Source organism: Salvelinus sp. IW2-2015, linkage group LG20, assembly GCF_002910315.2.
Source record: "Salvelinus sp. IW2-2015 linkage group LG20, ASM291031v2, whole genome shotgun sequence".
Lineage (NCBI taxonomy): Eukaryota > Metazoa > Chordata > Actinopteri > Salmoniformes > Salmonidae > Salvelinus > Salvelinus sp. IW2-2015.
The window spans coordinates 11,563,378-11,579,207 of record NC_036860.1 but is presented as its reverse complement, the minus strand read 5'-3'; the positions used below and the strand labels follow the sequence as shown (position 1 = coordinate 11,579,207).

At 42.6% G+C, this 15,830-nt stretch overlaps 1 protein-coding gene across 1 annotated transcript in view; it reads right to left on the bottom strand.

The window, feature by feature from the left end:
* The window catches only part of LOC111980621 (protein FAM171A2-like), a 68,742-nt gene that overhangs the window by 17,734 nt on the left and 35,178 nt on the right, over nt 1–15,830 (bottom strand). Inside the window, exon 3 of the mRNA XM_024011455.1 lies at nt 12,314–12,406. Within this exon, the coding sequence (XP_023867223.1) occupies nt 12,314–12,406 (93 nt within the window). The remainder of the gene's footprint in view (nt 1–12,313; nt 12,407–15,830) is intronic.

Below are 15,830 nucleotides of genomic sequence, written 5' to 3'. Positions count from 1 at the left end.
TTGCCAAGGCAGCAGCTACTCTTCCTGGGGTCCAGCAAAATTAAGGCAGTTTATAAGATAAAAATAAATAAAATAATACATTCACAACACACTGTGTGCCCTCAGGTCCCTACTCTACCACTACCACATATCTATAGTACTAAATCCATGTGTATGTTTGTGTATAGTGCATATGTTATCGTGTTTGTATGCATGTATGTTTGTGTTGCTTCACAGTCCCCGCTGTTCCATAAGGTGTTTTTTAATCAAATTTTACTGCTTGCATCAGTTACTTGATGTGGAATAGAGTTCCATGTAGTCATGGCTCTATGTAGTACTGTGTGCCTCCCATAGTCTGTGCTGGACTTGGGGACTGTGAAGAGACCCCTTGTGGCATGTCTTGTGGGGTATGCATGGGTGTCCAAGCTGTGTTCCAGTAGTTTAGACAGACAGCTCGGTGCATTCAACATGTCAGTACCTCGCATAAATACAAGTAGTGATAAAGTCAATCTCTCCTCCACTTTGAGCCAGGAGAGATTGACATGCATATTATTAATATTAGCTCTCTGTGTACATCCAAAGGCCAGCCGTGCTGCCCAGTTCTGAGCCAATTGCAATTTTCCTACGTCCTTTTTTGTGTCACCTGACCACACGACTGAACAGTAGTCAAGGTGTGACAAAACTAGGGCCAGTAGGACCTGCCTTGTTGATAGTGTTGTTAAGGCAGAGCAATGCTTTATTATGGACATGCATGTACTTCTCCCCATCTTAGCTACTATTATATCAATATGTTTTGACCATGACAGTCACCTCAACTTGCTCAATTTCCACATTATTTATTACAAGATTTAGTTAAGGTTTAAGTTTAGTGAACGRTTTTACTTTTAGAAATATTTAAGGCTAACTTATTCCTTGCCACCCACTCTGAAACTAACTGCAACTCTTTGTTAAGTGTTGCAGTCATTTCAGTCGCTGGAGTAGCTGACGTGTAGTGTTGAGTCATCCGCATACATAGACACTCTGGCTTTACTTAAAGTCAGTGGCATGTTGTTAGTAAAAATGTTAAAAAGCAAGGGGCCTAAAGAGCTATCCTGGGGAATTCCTGAATCTACTTTGATTATGTTTGAGAGGCTTCCATTAAAGAACACCCTCTGTGTTCTGTTAGACAACTAACTATTTATCCACATTAAAGACATAACACATAAGTTTTTCCAGCAACAAACTATGATCGATAATGTCATAAGCTGCACTGAAGTCTAACAAGACAGCCCCTACAATCATTTTATCATCAATTTCTCTCAGCCAATCATCAGTCATTTGTGTAAGCGCTGTGCTTGTTGAGTGTCCTTCCCTATAAGCATGCTTATAGGGAAGGAAAAAATCTTCCTCTCATGAATCATATGACCAAATGAGACTAAATGGTACACGGCTTAACATAGTTTGAGAAAAAAAGCTAAGCGATTGGCCAAAAGAGTTATAGACAAATAAAAAAAATCWGATTTTACGTGTCCATTTAAACCACTGTAAATCCACCTCATAGTGGTCTATGAACTTGAAACTTGTCATTGCTGTCATGGACATCCCTATGGTAGAGAAATTAACATTAAATTATCTGGGTTGTGTGACAAAACTKCACATGTTAGAGTGGCCTTTTATTGTCCCCAGCACAAGGTGCACCAGTGTAATGATCATGCTGCTTAATCAGCTTCTTGATATGCCACACCTGTCAGGTGTGTTTCTATTTGTGTTCAGTATAATTATATGGACATGTGAAGAGCAGACTTCCTCATAGAAGCCAGACCACTCCTTATCAGACTATGTCCCCTCAGAGCTGTGATTTAACTTCTTATTCTTCACCATCCCTTTCCTGCCTCTGTGCTCCTTCCTTTCTGTAGCCCCCCTCCATCTGAGGGGCCAAGCTGCTGCCCTTCCTTCACTGAAGCCAGCCCAGGACAAGGATGTGATCTGGGGCATGGCTCTAGAAAACACAGAGCTGATTGGTTGGTACAGGTGGTCCACTCTGGGTCTTCTTGCCATGAGGAGCCCTGAACAGTGCCCGTCTGTTAAGCAGAGCAGGATCCCAGCCAGACTGAGGAGGAAGCAATGGCATAAAGGAAAGCTGGAGAGAGAAGAGGACTGAGGAGAGGGGAGTTTGAAGACTCACAAAAATGGCCCTGAGAGGCAGGCAGACTGGGTCACTCCTTAGGTTCTGCTCTGAGAGGAGGGAAGGGCCAAGGAGGGAGTAGTGGGGTGGTTGCAGGGATCAAAGGGGGAGAGTGGCTGTAGGGGTCCCAAGAGAGAACATGGGTCATCCATCATCTAAATGTCCCCCTGCTGAAAGCCTGGTTGAGTAAGATTAAGAAGACCCCCAGAGGGAATAGGATACTGATTCATTCCACCCAGCCATTCATCAGTTAAAAGTACTGCACTCCATTTCACAAAGCGTGTTGGAGTTTCGTTGGGCCATATAATGTAATTACTCATTCACTCACAAAAAGTAAGGCCATGCATAGAAGATAGAAGACACATTGCCTTCTGCATTAAAGGTGCAGGCATACAACTGAGTGCTTCTGACCTTGAAGGGGTACCGCCATTAGAGGTGACAAATGAATGGCGGTGCCCTGCATTGTGTGATCTCGTCTTATTGATGCCGCCCAGAGCCATGGTTTGGCTGGGGGTGAAAGTTCAGCCTAAGCGTGCCATCTGTCAACTAGACTGGAAAACACACATGTGTGAGGACTGGGGAGTGCCTCTTTGTGTGCTGCGCTGTAAAGCCAATGCTAACCCCATTGAGTTTAGAGTTCAGTGGCTGGCTGAGGGGGCAGAGGTGGGTGTGGTCTGGGATGGTTTGACAGCTTTCCAATGTCTGTCTGGAGGCACTCTCTAGGTATTTTATCATGCTGGACACACCATGTCCAAACTCCCATGGCATGGGCAGATTGGCGGTCTGGCAATTCTGACAATTATCAGAAGGACCATCTTCTATTAGAGTGGGCTGGTTGAAATTGCCCCCCCCCCAAAGAAAATAAATAAAATACAATAATAGTAATAATACAGTACCAGTCAAAAGTTTGGACACACCTACTCATTAATGGATTTTTCTTTCTTTTTAAAAATTTTCTACATTGTAGAATGATAGTGAACATATCAAAACTATGAAATAACACATATGGAATCATGTAGTAACCAAAAGTGTCAAACAAATCAAAATATATGTTATATTTGAGATTCTTCAAAGTAGCCACCCATTCTCTCAAACAACTTCATGAGGTAGTCACCTGGAATGCATTTCGATTAACAGGTGTGCCTTCTTAAAAGTTAATTTGTGGAATGTCTTTCCTTCTTAATGCATTTGAGCCAATCCGTTGTGTTGTAACAAGGTAGGGGTGGTATACATAAGATAACTCTATTTGGTAAAAGACCAAGTCCATATCATGGCAAGAAAAGCTCAAATAAGCAAAGAGAAACGACAGTCCATCATTACTTTAAGACATGAAGGTCAGTCAAACTTTAACATTTCTAGAACTTTGAAAGTTTCTTCAGGCGCAGTCTCAAAAACCACCCAGATCTATGATGAAACTGGCTCTCATGAGGACCACCACAGCAAAGGAAGACCCAGCTTCAGAAACAAATAAATGCTTCACAGAGTTCAAGAGACACATCTCAACATCAACTGTTCAGAGGAGACTGTGTGAATCAGGCCTTCATTGTCGAATTGCTGCAAAGAAACGACCACTAAAAAGGACACCAATAAGAATAAGAAACTTGCTTGTGCCAAGAAACATGAGCAATGGACATTAGTCCGGTGGAAATCTGTCCCTTGGTCTGATGAGTACAAATTTGAGATTTTTGGTTCCAACTGCCTTGCCTATGTGAGACGCAGAGTAGGTGAGTGGTTCCCACTGTGAAGCATGGAGGAATGACGTTTGGGGGTGCTTTGCCGGTGATTTATTTAAAATTCAATGCACACTTAACCAGCATGGCTACTACAGCATTCTGCAGTGATACGCCATCCCATCTGGTTTGCGCTTAGTGGGACTATCATTTGTTTTTCAACAGGACAATGACCCAACACACCTCCAGGCTGTGTAAGGGCTATTTAACCAAGAAGGAGAGTGATGGAGTGCTGCATCAGATGACCTGGCCTCTACAATCACTCGACCTCAACCCAATTGAGATGGTTTGGGATAAGTTGGACCGCAGAGTGAAGGAAAAGCAGCCAACAAGTGCTCAGCATATGTGGGAACTCCTTCAAGACTGTTGGAAAAGCAGTCATGAAGACAAAAGGTGGCAACTTTTAAGAATCTAAGATCTAAAATATATATTTGTTTAACACTTTTTTTGGTTAATACATGATTCCATATGTGTTATTTCATAGTTTTGATGTCTTCACTATTATTATACAATGTAGAAAATAGTAAAAATAAAGAAAAATCCTTGAATAAGTAGGTTTGTCAACTTTTGATTGGTACTGCGTGCATATATATATACACAGTTAGTAGGAAGTTTACATTCACCTTAGCCAAATACATTTTTCCCTGTCTTAGGTCCGTTAGGATCACCACTTTATTTTAAGAATGTGAAATGTCAGAATAATAGCAGAGAGAATGATTTCTTTCAGCTTTTATTTCTTTCCTCACATTCCCCGTGGGTCAGAAGTTTACATGCACTCCATTAGTACTTGGTAGCATTGCCTTTAAATTGTTTAACTTGGGTCAAACGTTACAGGTAGCCTTCCACAAGCTTCCCAACAATAAGTTGGGTTAATTTTGGCCCATTCCTCCTGACAGAGCTGATGTAACTGAGTCAGGTTTGTAGGCCTCCTTGCTCGCACACACTTTTTCAGTTCTGCCCACAMATTTTCTATAGGATTGAGGTCAGGGCTTTGTGATGGCCACTCCAATACCTTGACTTTGTTGTCCTTAAGCCATTTTGCCACAACTTTGGAAGTATGCTTGGGGTAATTGTCCATTTGGAAGACCCATTTGCGACCAAGCTTTAACTTCCTGACTGATGTCTGGAGATGTTGCTTCAATATATCCACATAATTTTCCTTCCTCACATGATGCCATCTATTTTGTGAAGCGCACCAGTCCCTCCTGCAGCAAATCACCCCCACAACATGATGCTGTCACCCCCGTGCTTCACGGTTGGGATGGTGTTCTTCGGGTTGCAAGCCGACCCCTTTTTCCTCCAAACATAACGATGGTCATTATGGCCAAACAGTTCTATTTTTGTTTTTTTCAGACCAGAGGACATCTCTCCAAAAAGTATAATCTTTGTCCCCATGTGCAGTTGCAAACCGTAGTCTGGCTTTTTTTATGGCGGTTTTGGAGCAGTGGCTTCTTCCTTGCTGAGCGGCCTTTCAGGTTAAGTTGATATAGGACTCGTTTTTCTGTGGATACAGATACTTTTGTACCTGTTCCTCCAGCATCTTCACAAGGTCCTTTGCTGTTGTTCTGGGATTGATTTGCACTTTTCGCACCAAAGTACGTTCATCTCTAGGAGACAGAACGGGTCTCCTTCCTGAGCGGTATTTCAGATACGTGGTCCCATGGTGTTTATACTTGCATACTATTGTTTGAACAGATGAACGTGGTACCTTCAGGCATTTGGAAATTGCTCCCAAGGATGAACCAGACTTGTGGAGGTCCACAATTTCTTTTTAGGTATTGGCTGATTTATTTTGACTTTACCATGATGTCAAGCAAAGATGCACTAAGTTTGAAGGTAAGCCATTGACATACATCTACAGGTACACTTCCAATTGACTCAAAGGATGTCAATTAGACTAGCTTCTAAAGCCATGACATAATTTTCTGGAATTTTCCAAGCTGTTTAAAGGCACAGTCAACGTACAGGCTGACCACACCGCTCGCGTGCGTTGCAAAATAAATATAGGAATCTATGTTATTCAATTATTGCACCCACACTACCAGCGCACATCAACGAGCGTCTGCGTTGCCAAGGGCTAAAATAGAATTCCTATTTCTGACGCAGATCGCGCTGCAAGTCCTGCCTCTCCCATCTCCTCATTGGTTTATAGAAGCAGGTACCCACATGCCATCTCCTCATTGGTCATACCCACGTGGGTGATTGAATGACGAACTGTGATGCCGGTCGGTGTAGTAATACAATGAAAGTTTAGATGCCAATGACCATATAAGTTCAAAGATGAAAAAGCCTGGAAGGAACAGAGATGACTAGAAACAATACGGTTGCCCGTTTTATGTGTGGTTTAATTGTCGGAGTAGAGGACCTTGTGCATTTCAGGTAAAATAACAACCTAATGTTTATATCCCAGGACAAATTAACTAGCAACAGCAAGCTAGCTAAATAGGACAAATTAACATTAGCTAGCAAGTGCAAGCTAACTAGCTAAATTGCCATATATGTTTAATGCTTTTCGACCTGTCCCCAAATTAATAGAATTGGTTCAGAGTTTGTTTTGATATTTTAACCTGCGTGTCGTGATCGCGTTTGGTGTAGGGGGACAAAATAAATGTATGCACGATCACACGCGCAGCCGGTTTGGGTTGTATGTAAACTTCTGACCCACTGGAATTGTGATACAGTGAATTATATAAGTGAAATAATCTGTCTGTAAACAATTGTTGGAACAATTACTTGTCATGCACAAAGTAGATGCCCTAACCGACTTGCCAAAACTATAGTTTGTTTAACAAGAAATTTGTGAAGTGGTTGAAAAACGAGTTTTAATGACTCCAACCTAAGTGTATGTAAACTTCCGACTTCAACTGTATATATACACACTGAATTCAAATATAAACGCAACATGTAAAGTGTTTCATGTTTCATGAGCTGACATAAAAGATCCCAGAAATGTTCCATACTCACAAAAAAGTATGCCCCTACCTCATCCAGACTCAAAAGACAGGGCTTCGTACTAAATGGGTGCTGCTGAATAATTGTGCTATATGCCACAGCACTAATCAACATATAAAATGGCTTGATGCTGCGACATGGCTTGGCTTAGAGACAGCGGAATGAGATAGAACACGGTTGTGATTTTAGTGAACACTCTGTACCCTTTGCTCCCTCATTTCCATACCAACGGACAAGGCCCAGGTGTTCAGTAAGACATCACAGAGCATCGAGAAAAACAATGGACAGGGCAGAACATATGGAGGGAGGCATGATGGGAAAGTGTGATCACCGAGCGTAGCCACCACAGAGCAGCATATGCCAGACGCGTAGGCCGCTCTAAATTTACATAATGTTTTGCGTGTGTGTGTTGTAAAGGCATGACATTTGAGTTAGAAGTGCAGCTGGGATGCAGTGATTGATTGAATCACAGCATGATTCGTGTTAGCTAGGTTACAGTCACTTACTGCTGACACTGTATGTGTTTGCCCATTTTCTGAGACAACCAATTGACTTCCCTGGAGGTTTTTCTGTCGATGTGGACACATCAGGCCCAATGCCATAGCTGAGAAATAGCCTTGTTGATATCCCTGCTATGGTTTCTATCATGAAGCACACAGACAAGACACACAACCAGATGAGTAAAGGTTTAGACACACTTCTAGGGCCTATGACTGGCTAACCACCACTCACAGCATAGTACCTTCAGAGCCTGAATATGCCTCCACCAAAAGACTGTCGAGGGGATAACTTTGCCTTCCGGGTTGCTCCAATGAATTGTGTGTAACACTGCTTCATCGCCAGTAATGCATTATGATGACGTCTGACCCAAGAGACTTAACACATAGCAGAGTCAACTCAACCATGGCCTGTTACAGTAGCTCTGTTCTGAGGGGAGGGGGGGGGGGTTCTGAGAGAAAGAGAAAGGTAGGCTTTATGGGCAAAGATAGTGTTAAGTGGTTTTAACGTATATTGAATCATCTTTAAAACAAAGTAACAAAATAGGTAAAAAGATCAAGGTTGTACAATGATGCATTTATTGCAGGCTGTCCTTGAATGATATACATTAGCTGCTACTACTTGTGCAATGATGTTTCAACCATAATGACAATAACACAGAATGGACTAACACTCAAACAGGYTACAATGTTTACTAAATAGCTAACATACCTTTTGATAACACAGCTTAATTACACCAATCATTTGCTGCATGCTTTCAAGTACACAGTCACACCAACAATCTCATTCTACCAAACACAGMATTTTGGGTTTTGTCAAACACAGCTTGAAAAGCACCCCCCACTCCTCTCCCCCCCTCACTGGCACTCCTCCACCTCTTCAAAACACTTTAGTTTCCTGCCACCGGGTCGTCTCCATGGTGACTAGCCTCAGCACTGAGAGCTGCACTTTCAGATGGCCTCTCATCAGTTCCTATCCATCAGCACAGGGATCTACTGTCTTTCTTCTCCCTGTTACTAGAGCCCTCGTCGTGACACACTACCATGCTTAGTCCTCCTGAGAGACTCGTCTCTACCGCTTAAAGATACAGCAGAGAAAACGTACTAAACTGCTCCTCGCTTAACTGACTGAGCGAGACTACCCCTGGAGGCATTGAGAGAGAGTGGGAAAGTGTGTGTGTGTGTGTGTGTGTCAGCAAAACGACCACATCCTCCATTCATGTCCCTCTATAAAAGTTGCCAGATGCTCCAACGTGTTAACAAGAGAGTTGTGTAACTGTATCCCATCCTGATTCAATTAAGTATAATTCAAACCTGACTAACTAACTAAGAACACAGGGGTATCTGGTCATTGGAGCTGGTTAGGTATTTTTTGTATTTTATTAGGATCCCCATTAGCTTTTGCGAAAGCAGCAGCTACTATTCCTGGGGTCCACACAAAACATGAAACATAATACAGAACATTAATAGACAAGAACAGCTCAAGGACAGAACTACATAAATAAAATAAAATGGCACACACAGCCTACATATCAATACATACAGTACACACAAAATATCTAGGTAAAATGGGGGAGAGGCGTTGTGAGGTGTTGCTTTATCTGTTTTTTTTTTAACCAGGCTGGCTCTTGATTTGAGCAATATGAGATGGGAGTTTTTTCTGAATTTGGGGAGAGTGAAAAGACCCCTGGTGGCATGTCTGGTGGGGTAAGTTTGTACAACAGTTGTACATACAACTATAACAAAGTAAAGGATGCCTCTCCTCGCCAGATAAATCACCAACACACTACTAAAACTCTACAGGGGGGTGGAGTAATATGTAGTCAATTATGGCATGAAAGGCCCTTTTGACAGAGGGAATAGCAAATGAAGAGAGAAAACTGTCTGGGGCATCATTAAAGTGAACAGACAGGGCTCTCATTGAGGCTGTTGCTACCAAAATCAATTGTGCTGTAGTCACAATAAATGCCTCTCATCCCTGTCACGCACGCGCACACATACAGTCACGTCAGTCCCGGATTCTGGGATCGTTAAGGAGATAAGGGAAAAGCGCTGCATCAGGGGCCCTGGGCTTGACAGTTCAGAGAGGAGGGGGAAGAGAGAGAGATTTAGGAGGTMTGGAGATTCAGTTGATAGACACTAAAGAGAATGTGTGTTGTGTGGGTCTGAGAGAGAAAGAGAGAGAGAAATAGAGAGTGCATGAACTACAGAGAAAGTGGGAGCATGTCACATGTACAGCTTTCTTAAGGGGCCTTGGTTGGAGCRGATTACATCATTCTGGCTCACTCATTGGACTGGACAGGTGACAGGACGTTGAGGGYTGTGACACCACGTACAGCACCGTACTGGCAGCGTAAGCAGAGAAACTGACAGAGATRAAGAGAATGAGGAAGAAKGAGGGCGAGAAGACAGGGAGGTGTACACTGTGCCTATTGCTAACACCTCGTACTGTATATTTAAGAGGAATACAGAGGGAAAGATGGAACATTTTCTTAAATTATTGGGTATTGTTCCTACCCAGCATTCCCCGGAACACACACACCCCCAACTGCATGTCATGATTTTTTCCTAGACACTGTGCGTCTAACTCTGCATTGCTTGCTCTTTTGGGTTTGAGGCTGGGTATCTGTAAAGCACTTTGTGACAACTGCTGATGTAAAAAGGGGTTTAAAAAAGACATATGATTAAATTAGATGTTCACACCCAGAGGGTATCACTAAACAGAGACAGTATCTATCACGTTTATCACATCCCATAATGTGGGCTATAACAACACAACAATAGTACGTACTGCTGCCGCTGCTGCTGTGTAAGCAATTATTAAAATCATATGGAACAACGACTGGTGAATCTATAGGTCTTTCTTTAATTTATTTAATTAGAGATGAACAAAGCATGGCCTTTACACCCAGCCCATTCCTAAACAGGTGTAAATTCTGGAAGACATTTACAGCCTGTTTGGTTTGCCTAGAAATGCCTTGAGGCASATAGAGTGCTGTATCTAGGTTGATTTCGTTTGGATGCTTCATCTTCTGTATTGGTTTATGGTTTATTGGCACTATCAACAATGTGGAAAGTTACGAGTGTATTTTATCAGATCTGTTCGATTACCGGTCGGGTAATAAACACGACACACACGCACACCATCTGCACACGCACGCATGCCCACACACACACACAAAATTAAAGAGCTGTGATTAGCTGATCAGACAATAAAAGCCTGTTTCTCTTTTGCTGTAGTGTAGCGGCCGAGTGATGTATTAGTGATGTAACTGACTTTGAATACAGAGAGGCCCGCGTTGTCAGAGGACAGCACGCTCCATTTGTTCTGCCAATTACTCTTCAGCTCCACTATAAGGGTTGTGTTGCTGTTGCGTTTTACCTGCTACACCGAGCGTTGTTTTGAGAGCGGAGAAGARCAGAGGGGGAGARCATCTTTATTCTATTCGATTATGTGTAAGTACAACAGCTTTGGTCTAGTTTTTCGCAGGTACTCATTAAATCTGCAATATGTAACTTTTTGGGCGACCTGACCAAATCCTCAAGAGTTATAGATCTGTCAGTCTCATTGAAAGCAAGTCTAAGAAGTGGTAGATTTCTGTGCTTCCTATTCTTAAGTTTGTTTTTGTAAACCAGCTTCAAAAAGCTGGATTATTGAAAATATGTTTCACAACAGTTTAGATGGTACAATGATTCTCTATGTTTGTTTTGTCACATAAACTGAATGTTAGCAACCAGGAAATGACAGAGTCATTTCTGCATAATGAACCTTTAAATTGTTGCTAGTGGTTGTTCTAAATGATCMTCTAATTTCACAAATTGTTTTCRWTTACATTGTGAACCTAGCTAGTCAATGTAGCTAGCTAGCTAGTAGTAGTAGTAGCTTCTTGTGACGTCATTATTTAAATTCACATGATAGAATGAACACGCGCGTCAGCCATCAACATTTTTACATTTTACTTTTGTAATTTTTACCCCCCCTTTCTCCCAAATTTTGTGATTACGATCTWGTCTAATCGCTGCAACTCCCCAATGAGCTCGGGAAGGCGAAGGTCGAGTCATGCCCCCCCCCGAAACATGACCCGCCAAACCACACTTCTTAACACTCGCTCGCTTAACCCAGAAGTCCGTTGCACCAATGTGTCGGAGGAAACACCGTTCAAATGACAACCAAAGTCATCCTACAGTCGCTAGAGCGCGGTGAGCCAAGTAAAGCCCCCCCCCCCCGAACCCGGATGATGCTAGGCCAATTGTGCGACGCCATATGAGACTCCCAGTCACAGTGCCTTAGACCCCTGCGCCACTCGGGAGGCCAGCCATAGAGAATTTAACCATGATGATTCATGAGCTTGGATGCTGCTATTGGACGTGACGCAACGTGAGCGCAAAACACGGGCAGTGAAGCAGCTTTCATTGATTTCAAAGGAAGCATTTCCTCAATGGTTGATGGTTGACGGCAATGTCGGATGCCCGATGGCTATAGTAATACTATAGTAATACAGTATCTGTTCTGTCTGTGCTAGGGTGTACTGAACCCAATGCTATGCTTTATGTGTTATATCAAGCAGTGCTTCTACCCTAACAGTCCACTGTGAAAATATATTTGGGCCCTCAACCATGTGAAAATGTATAGTATTTCTATTTACAAATGTGTGAATACTGATCTAAGGTCATATGGAGAAGTGTTAAAAAGCCACAAGCCAGCAATTTTGTAATGGAGATTTGCCTTTGGAAGAAGAGGAGAGATACGTGAAAGTAGACAGTAAGTATAATGTGGAGACAGGTATATATATTTTATATTTTTGTATATGCCATATAGAAGACGCTTCTATTCAAAGTGACTGACAGTCATGCGTGSATACATACATTTCACAAATGGCTGGGCCCGAGAAACAAACCTACAATCCCGGTGCTGCAAGTGCCATGCTCTACCAACTGAGCCATACAGAACCACATGCAGGACCAGGCAGGTATAGTATGTAGAGACTCACCTGGGGATCCTAGCAGCACCTGGACTACATCATCATACAGGATCAGGGTGGCAGGCCGCTGGGGGAGCAGGTAGAGGCTGACTGAAGCATACACTTAGAGAGAGAGAGAGAGAGAGAGAGAGAGAGAGAGAGAGAGAGAGAGAGTTAGGTATGACAGATCAGTCATCAATCAGACAGACGCCGTAAACAATGTTTATCAAACACAGAGACAGTCATGACCTATTTTGCTCCCTTCAAAGTGTTTCCAGCTGTGCAGCAAGGCAAAAATACAGCCAGCGTGGGGTTATATAAAGAAACCAGGCCACCTCATTCATCAGCGGTCCACAGAGGATACTATATACGTGTGGTGAGGAAATCCTAGTGCATCCCACCTGAGAGTTCCCTCCCTGACAGCCAGACTGAAAGGAGTGTGTGTGTGTGTGTGTGTGTGTGTGTCTCTGCAACCCGAGTCCAATAGGGGGGGGAGACACTGGCAATGAGCAATAACAGTTGTGACGAGGCATTGAAATCCACCCAGAGGGAAAGCGCTCAGGATAGATTCAAAACACTCTTGACATTGACAAGCCTCTCTATCCTTTCGCCTTTGTGTTCAGGGGGCGTGGAAGGATGTGTGCTGTCTTTACACTCGTGACAGGTGCATGCGTTGCTGGTCAAGAGAGTTACATGTATTGGATTACATCTCGAAAGGGTGTAGACTAAACAACCAGCACTATTCGGTGAAACCTAGGACCTGTCTCTGTTTGTTGTCAGGTATTAGCATTAGGTATAAGTGGGGTATTACAGAGAGTATGGTTCCTGCCATTCAAACGTTTTCACTCAGGCCCCCCTTCCAGCATTGGGAACATCCCACACCGGGTATATATTTCTATGGGTACAAGCACTATTCATGACACAAACTGTTCACACCCCTCTTGTTGGTGGAGAAAACATTTAGCAGGTTTAAAGCTTATTTCCTGCCATTCTACACATTTTTCCATGGGATGGAGGCTTTTTTTGTTGTTGCCATTTTACCACTAGAACCGCTAAAGCAGTCATTTGGACTGCTCATGAAAGAAACATAAATATTACTCTTCCATTTGTTAAGTCATGTCCCCCTCTGTCCTTGCCTTGTCCTAACAAATCTACATAACACACTGCCGTTGTTAGAATCTTAATATCACAAACAGAACTGAAGTTATAATCMGTTTTAAGAGGGTATGTCATTTCTTTTAATGGTTTTCCACTATTGCCTCTCCTTCTCCCGACAGTAGTGCTTGCTCTGCTCCTTCTCACGACACTTGAAAGTGCCGTGTCGAGTATAATTTCACACATATTACAACAGATGAAATAAATAAAGTAGTATGGGGGAGAATAGGCGAGTTGATTAGAGAGGGGAAGCGAATGATGCATAATCATGTAATCACCAATTGTGACTGAAGAACAGCAATCCAAACAGTCTATTCTGGCCTACTTGGAGTACACAGTGAGTGTGTGTGTGTACATTTTCAAAATCTGAATGAAAACAACTTAAATGGTGGGGAAGAAATTAACCGTGACACCACCGAGGCCTATTGCGCAAAAAAGCTGACCGGGCTACCACAAAATGAAACCGTGAGACAGGAGTGAGGAAGGGACAGCACCGTTTGGATAGAACAAGCCGGTGACAATGCTACGGGACGATTATCAGCCCAAAATGTATTGGATACCTTTCTTTGGAGAAAGCATGTCACGGGATCGCTACAGAGAGATCATGCGCTWCCTCCATTTTGATGACTAAGAAACTAGAACGCGACTCCTGGAAACAGATTGATTGAACACTTGAATGTTGGTGTTTTTAGTTGTTTTTTGTTTTTACATATAGCCTACAGTAACATAAACTAATGAAAATACTATTTTTATTTGAAATAACATTTTTAAAGAAAATTCTAATCTTACYCAAGACCTTCATAAACACAACCACATTTTTATTTTTGTGATAGCATATATGAAATGTATTAATTACACTGTTAGAACGTTGCAGCCAGAATGACTGCTCATTAGCTTAAAGGCCTAGCGGGTCTAGTGTTAAAGCTAATTTCCTGCAATTCTATACACTTTGTCATGGGGGTGCAGAGAACATTTTTCAGTTTTATGGCTCATTTTCTACAATTCTACACATTTTCCCATGTCTTATGTGTTCATGTGATATTTGAGTGACTGAAACATTAGACAAAAATCAATGGGCTAAAAAACCTTGCTAGAAACTTGAGCTGACCTGGACATCTCTGAGTTACAAATAGCTCTCTGCAATAACTGACATGACAAGGGGAAAACTGATGATGCACTACCCAATTTTAAAAATTGCACCTTGTGCATTATACGATCACAACTTTCAGGAGTAAGTTGAAAGCAGGACTGAGTCTTTGGGGGCCATTCGCGCCCCACAGTTTGGGAACCGCTGTAGTTGAGTAAGGTTATTGAATGGCATTGTTTACTTGGCTCAGCATCAGCAGAAGTGACAACTCAGCTGTGTGGCATTTGGGCATTGTTTTCTCCAGAACGTTTCCCCCCCCCATCTGTCTCTAGGGATCTGACTATACCCACTGACCAGTATAGCCTTGGGCTGTCTGGACCCTCTGAAGCTGTAGCAAGTGCTGGCTACTCTCCCGGACACATTTGCATGGTGGCTAGAGTAAGCTGCAGTGCCCAGTGCCTATCTAGCCTAGTTTAACCAGACTGAACCATAACTGCACCATTGAGAACAGTGTTCAGTCTGGGTTAACCAGGTTCATGCCCATTGGGGCAGCAGGTAGCCTAGTGGTTAGAGCGCTGGACTTGTAACCGAATGGTTGCAAGATCGAATCCCCGAGCTGACAAGGTAAAAATCTGTCGTTCTGCCCCTGAACAAGGCAGTTAACCCACTGTTCCTAGGCCGTCGTTGACAATAAGAATTTGTTCTTAACTGACTTGCCTAGATAAATAAAGGTCAAATTAATTTAAAAAATATGTTATTGAGAAGAATCAGGGTGTTGCTGATACTGATGTACCCCCAGAGCTATAAGCCTGTGTGCATAAGGCAGCAGAGACATCAAGGACTCAAAACGTAACATTCATCAAGCTTTTTGTGAATTTTTTCATTGCACAGATCCTCACAGTAAAAGTGCACACTCATCTGCATAAGTCAATTGGTATACAGTTGTCATTTGCTTGATATAATCTGCAAGAGCTAAAAAGACAATAATTAAAATTATCATTATATATTTATTATACTGGATGCACAATATATCTACAGCTTGGTAAGATATAGACTGTGTATTGTACGTTAAAATGCTGATCACTCCATAAAGGGAAAGCTTTGTGTGCAGATGTCTGTATTGAAGTCACTGTGGTTGACAAGGAGAGTCGATGCGGCATGCAGTGTTTACACCGTTCCCTGCAGCTTGAATTATTAGGCTGTATGAGTATGCTCTGTGTGTGGGTGGACGCTTTCCGAGAGCTAAGAGCTACAGTTAGAGTGAGCCTGGCAGGTTACGCCAGCCCAGGTTCATAGACGCTGCTT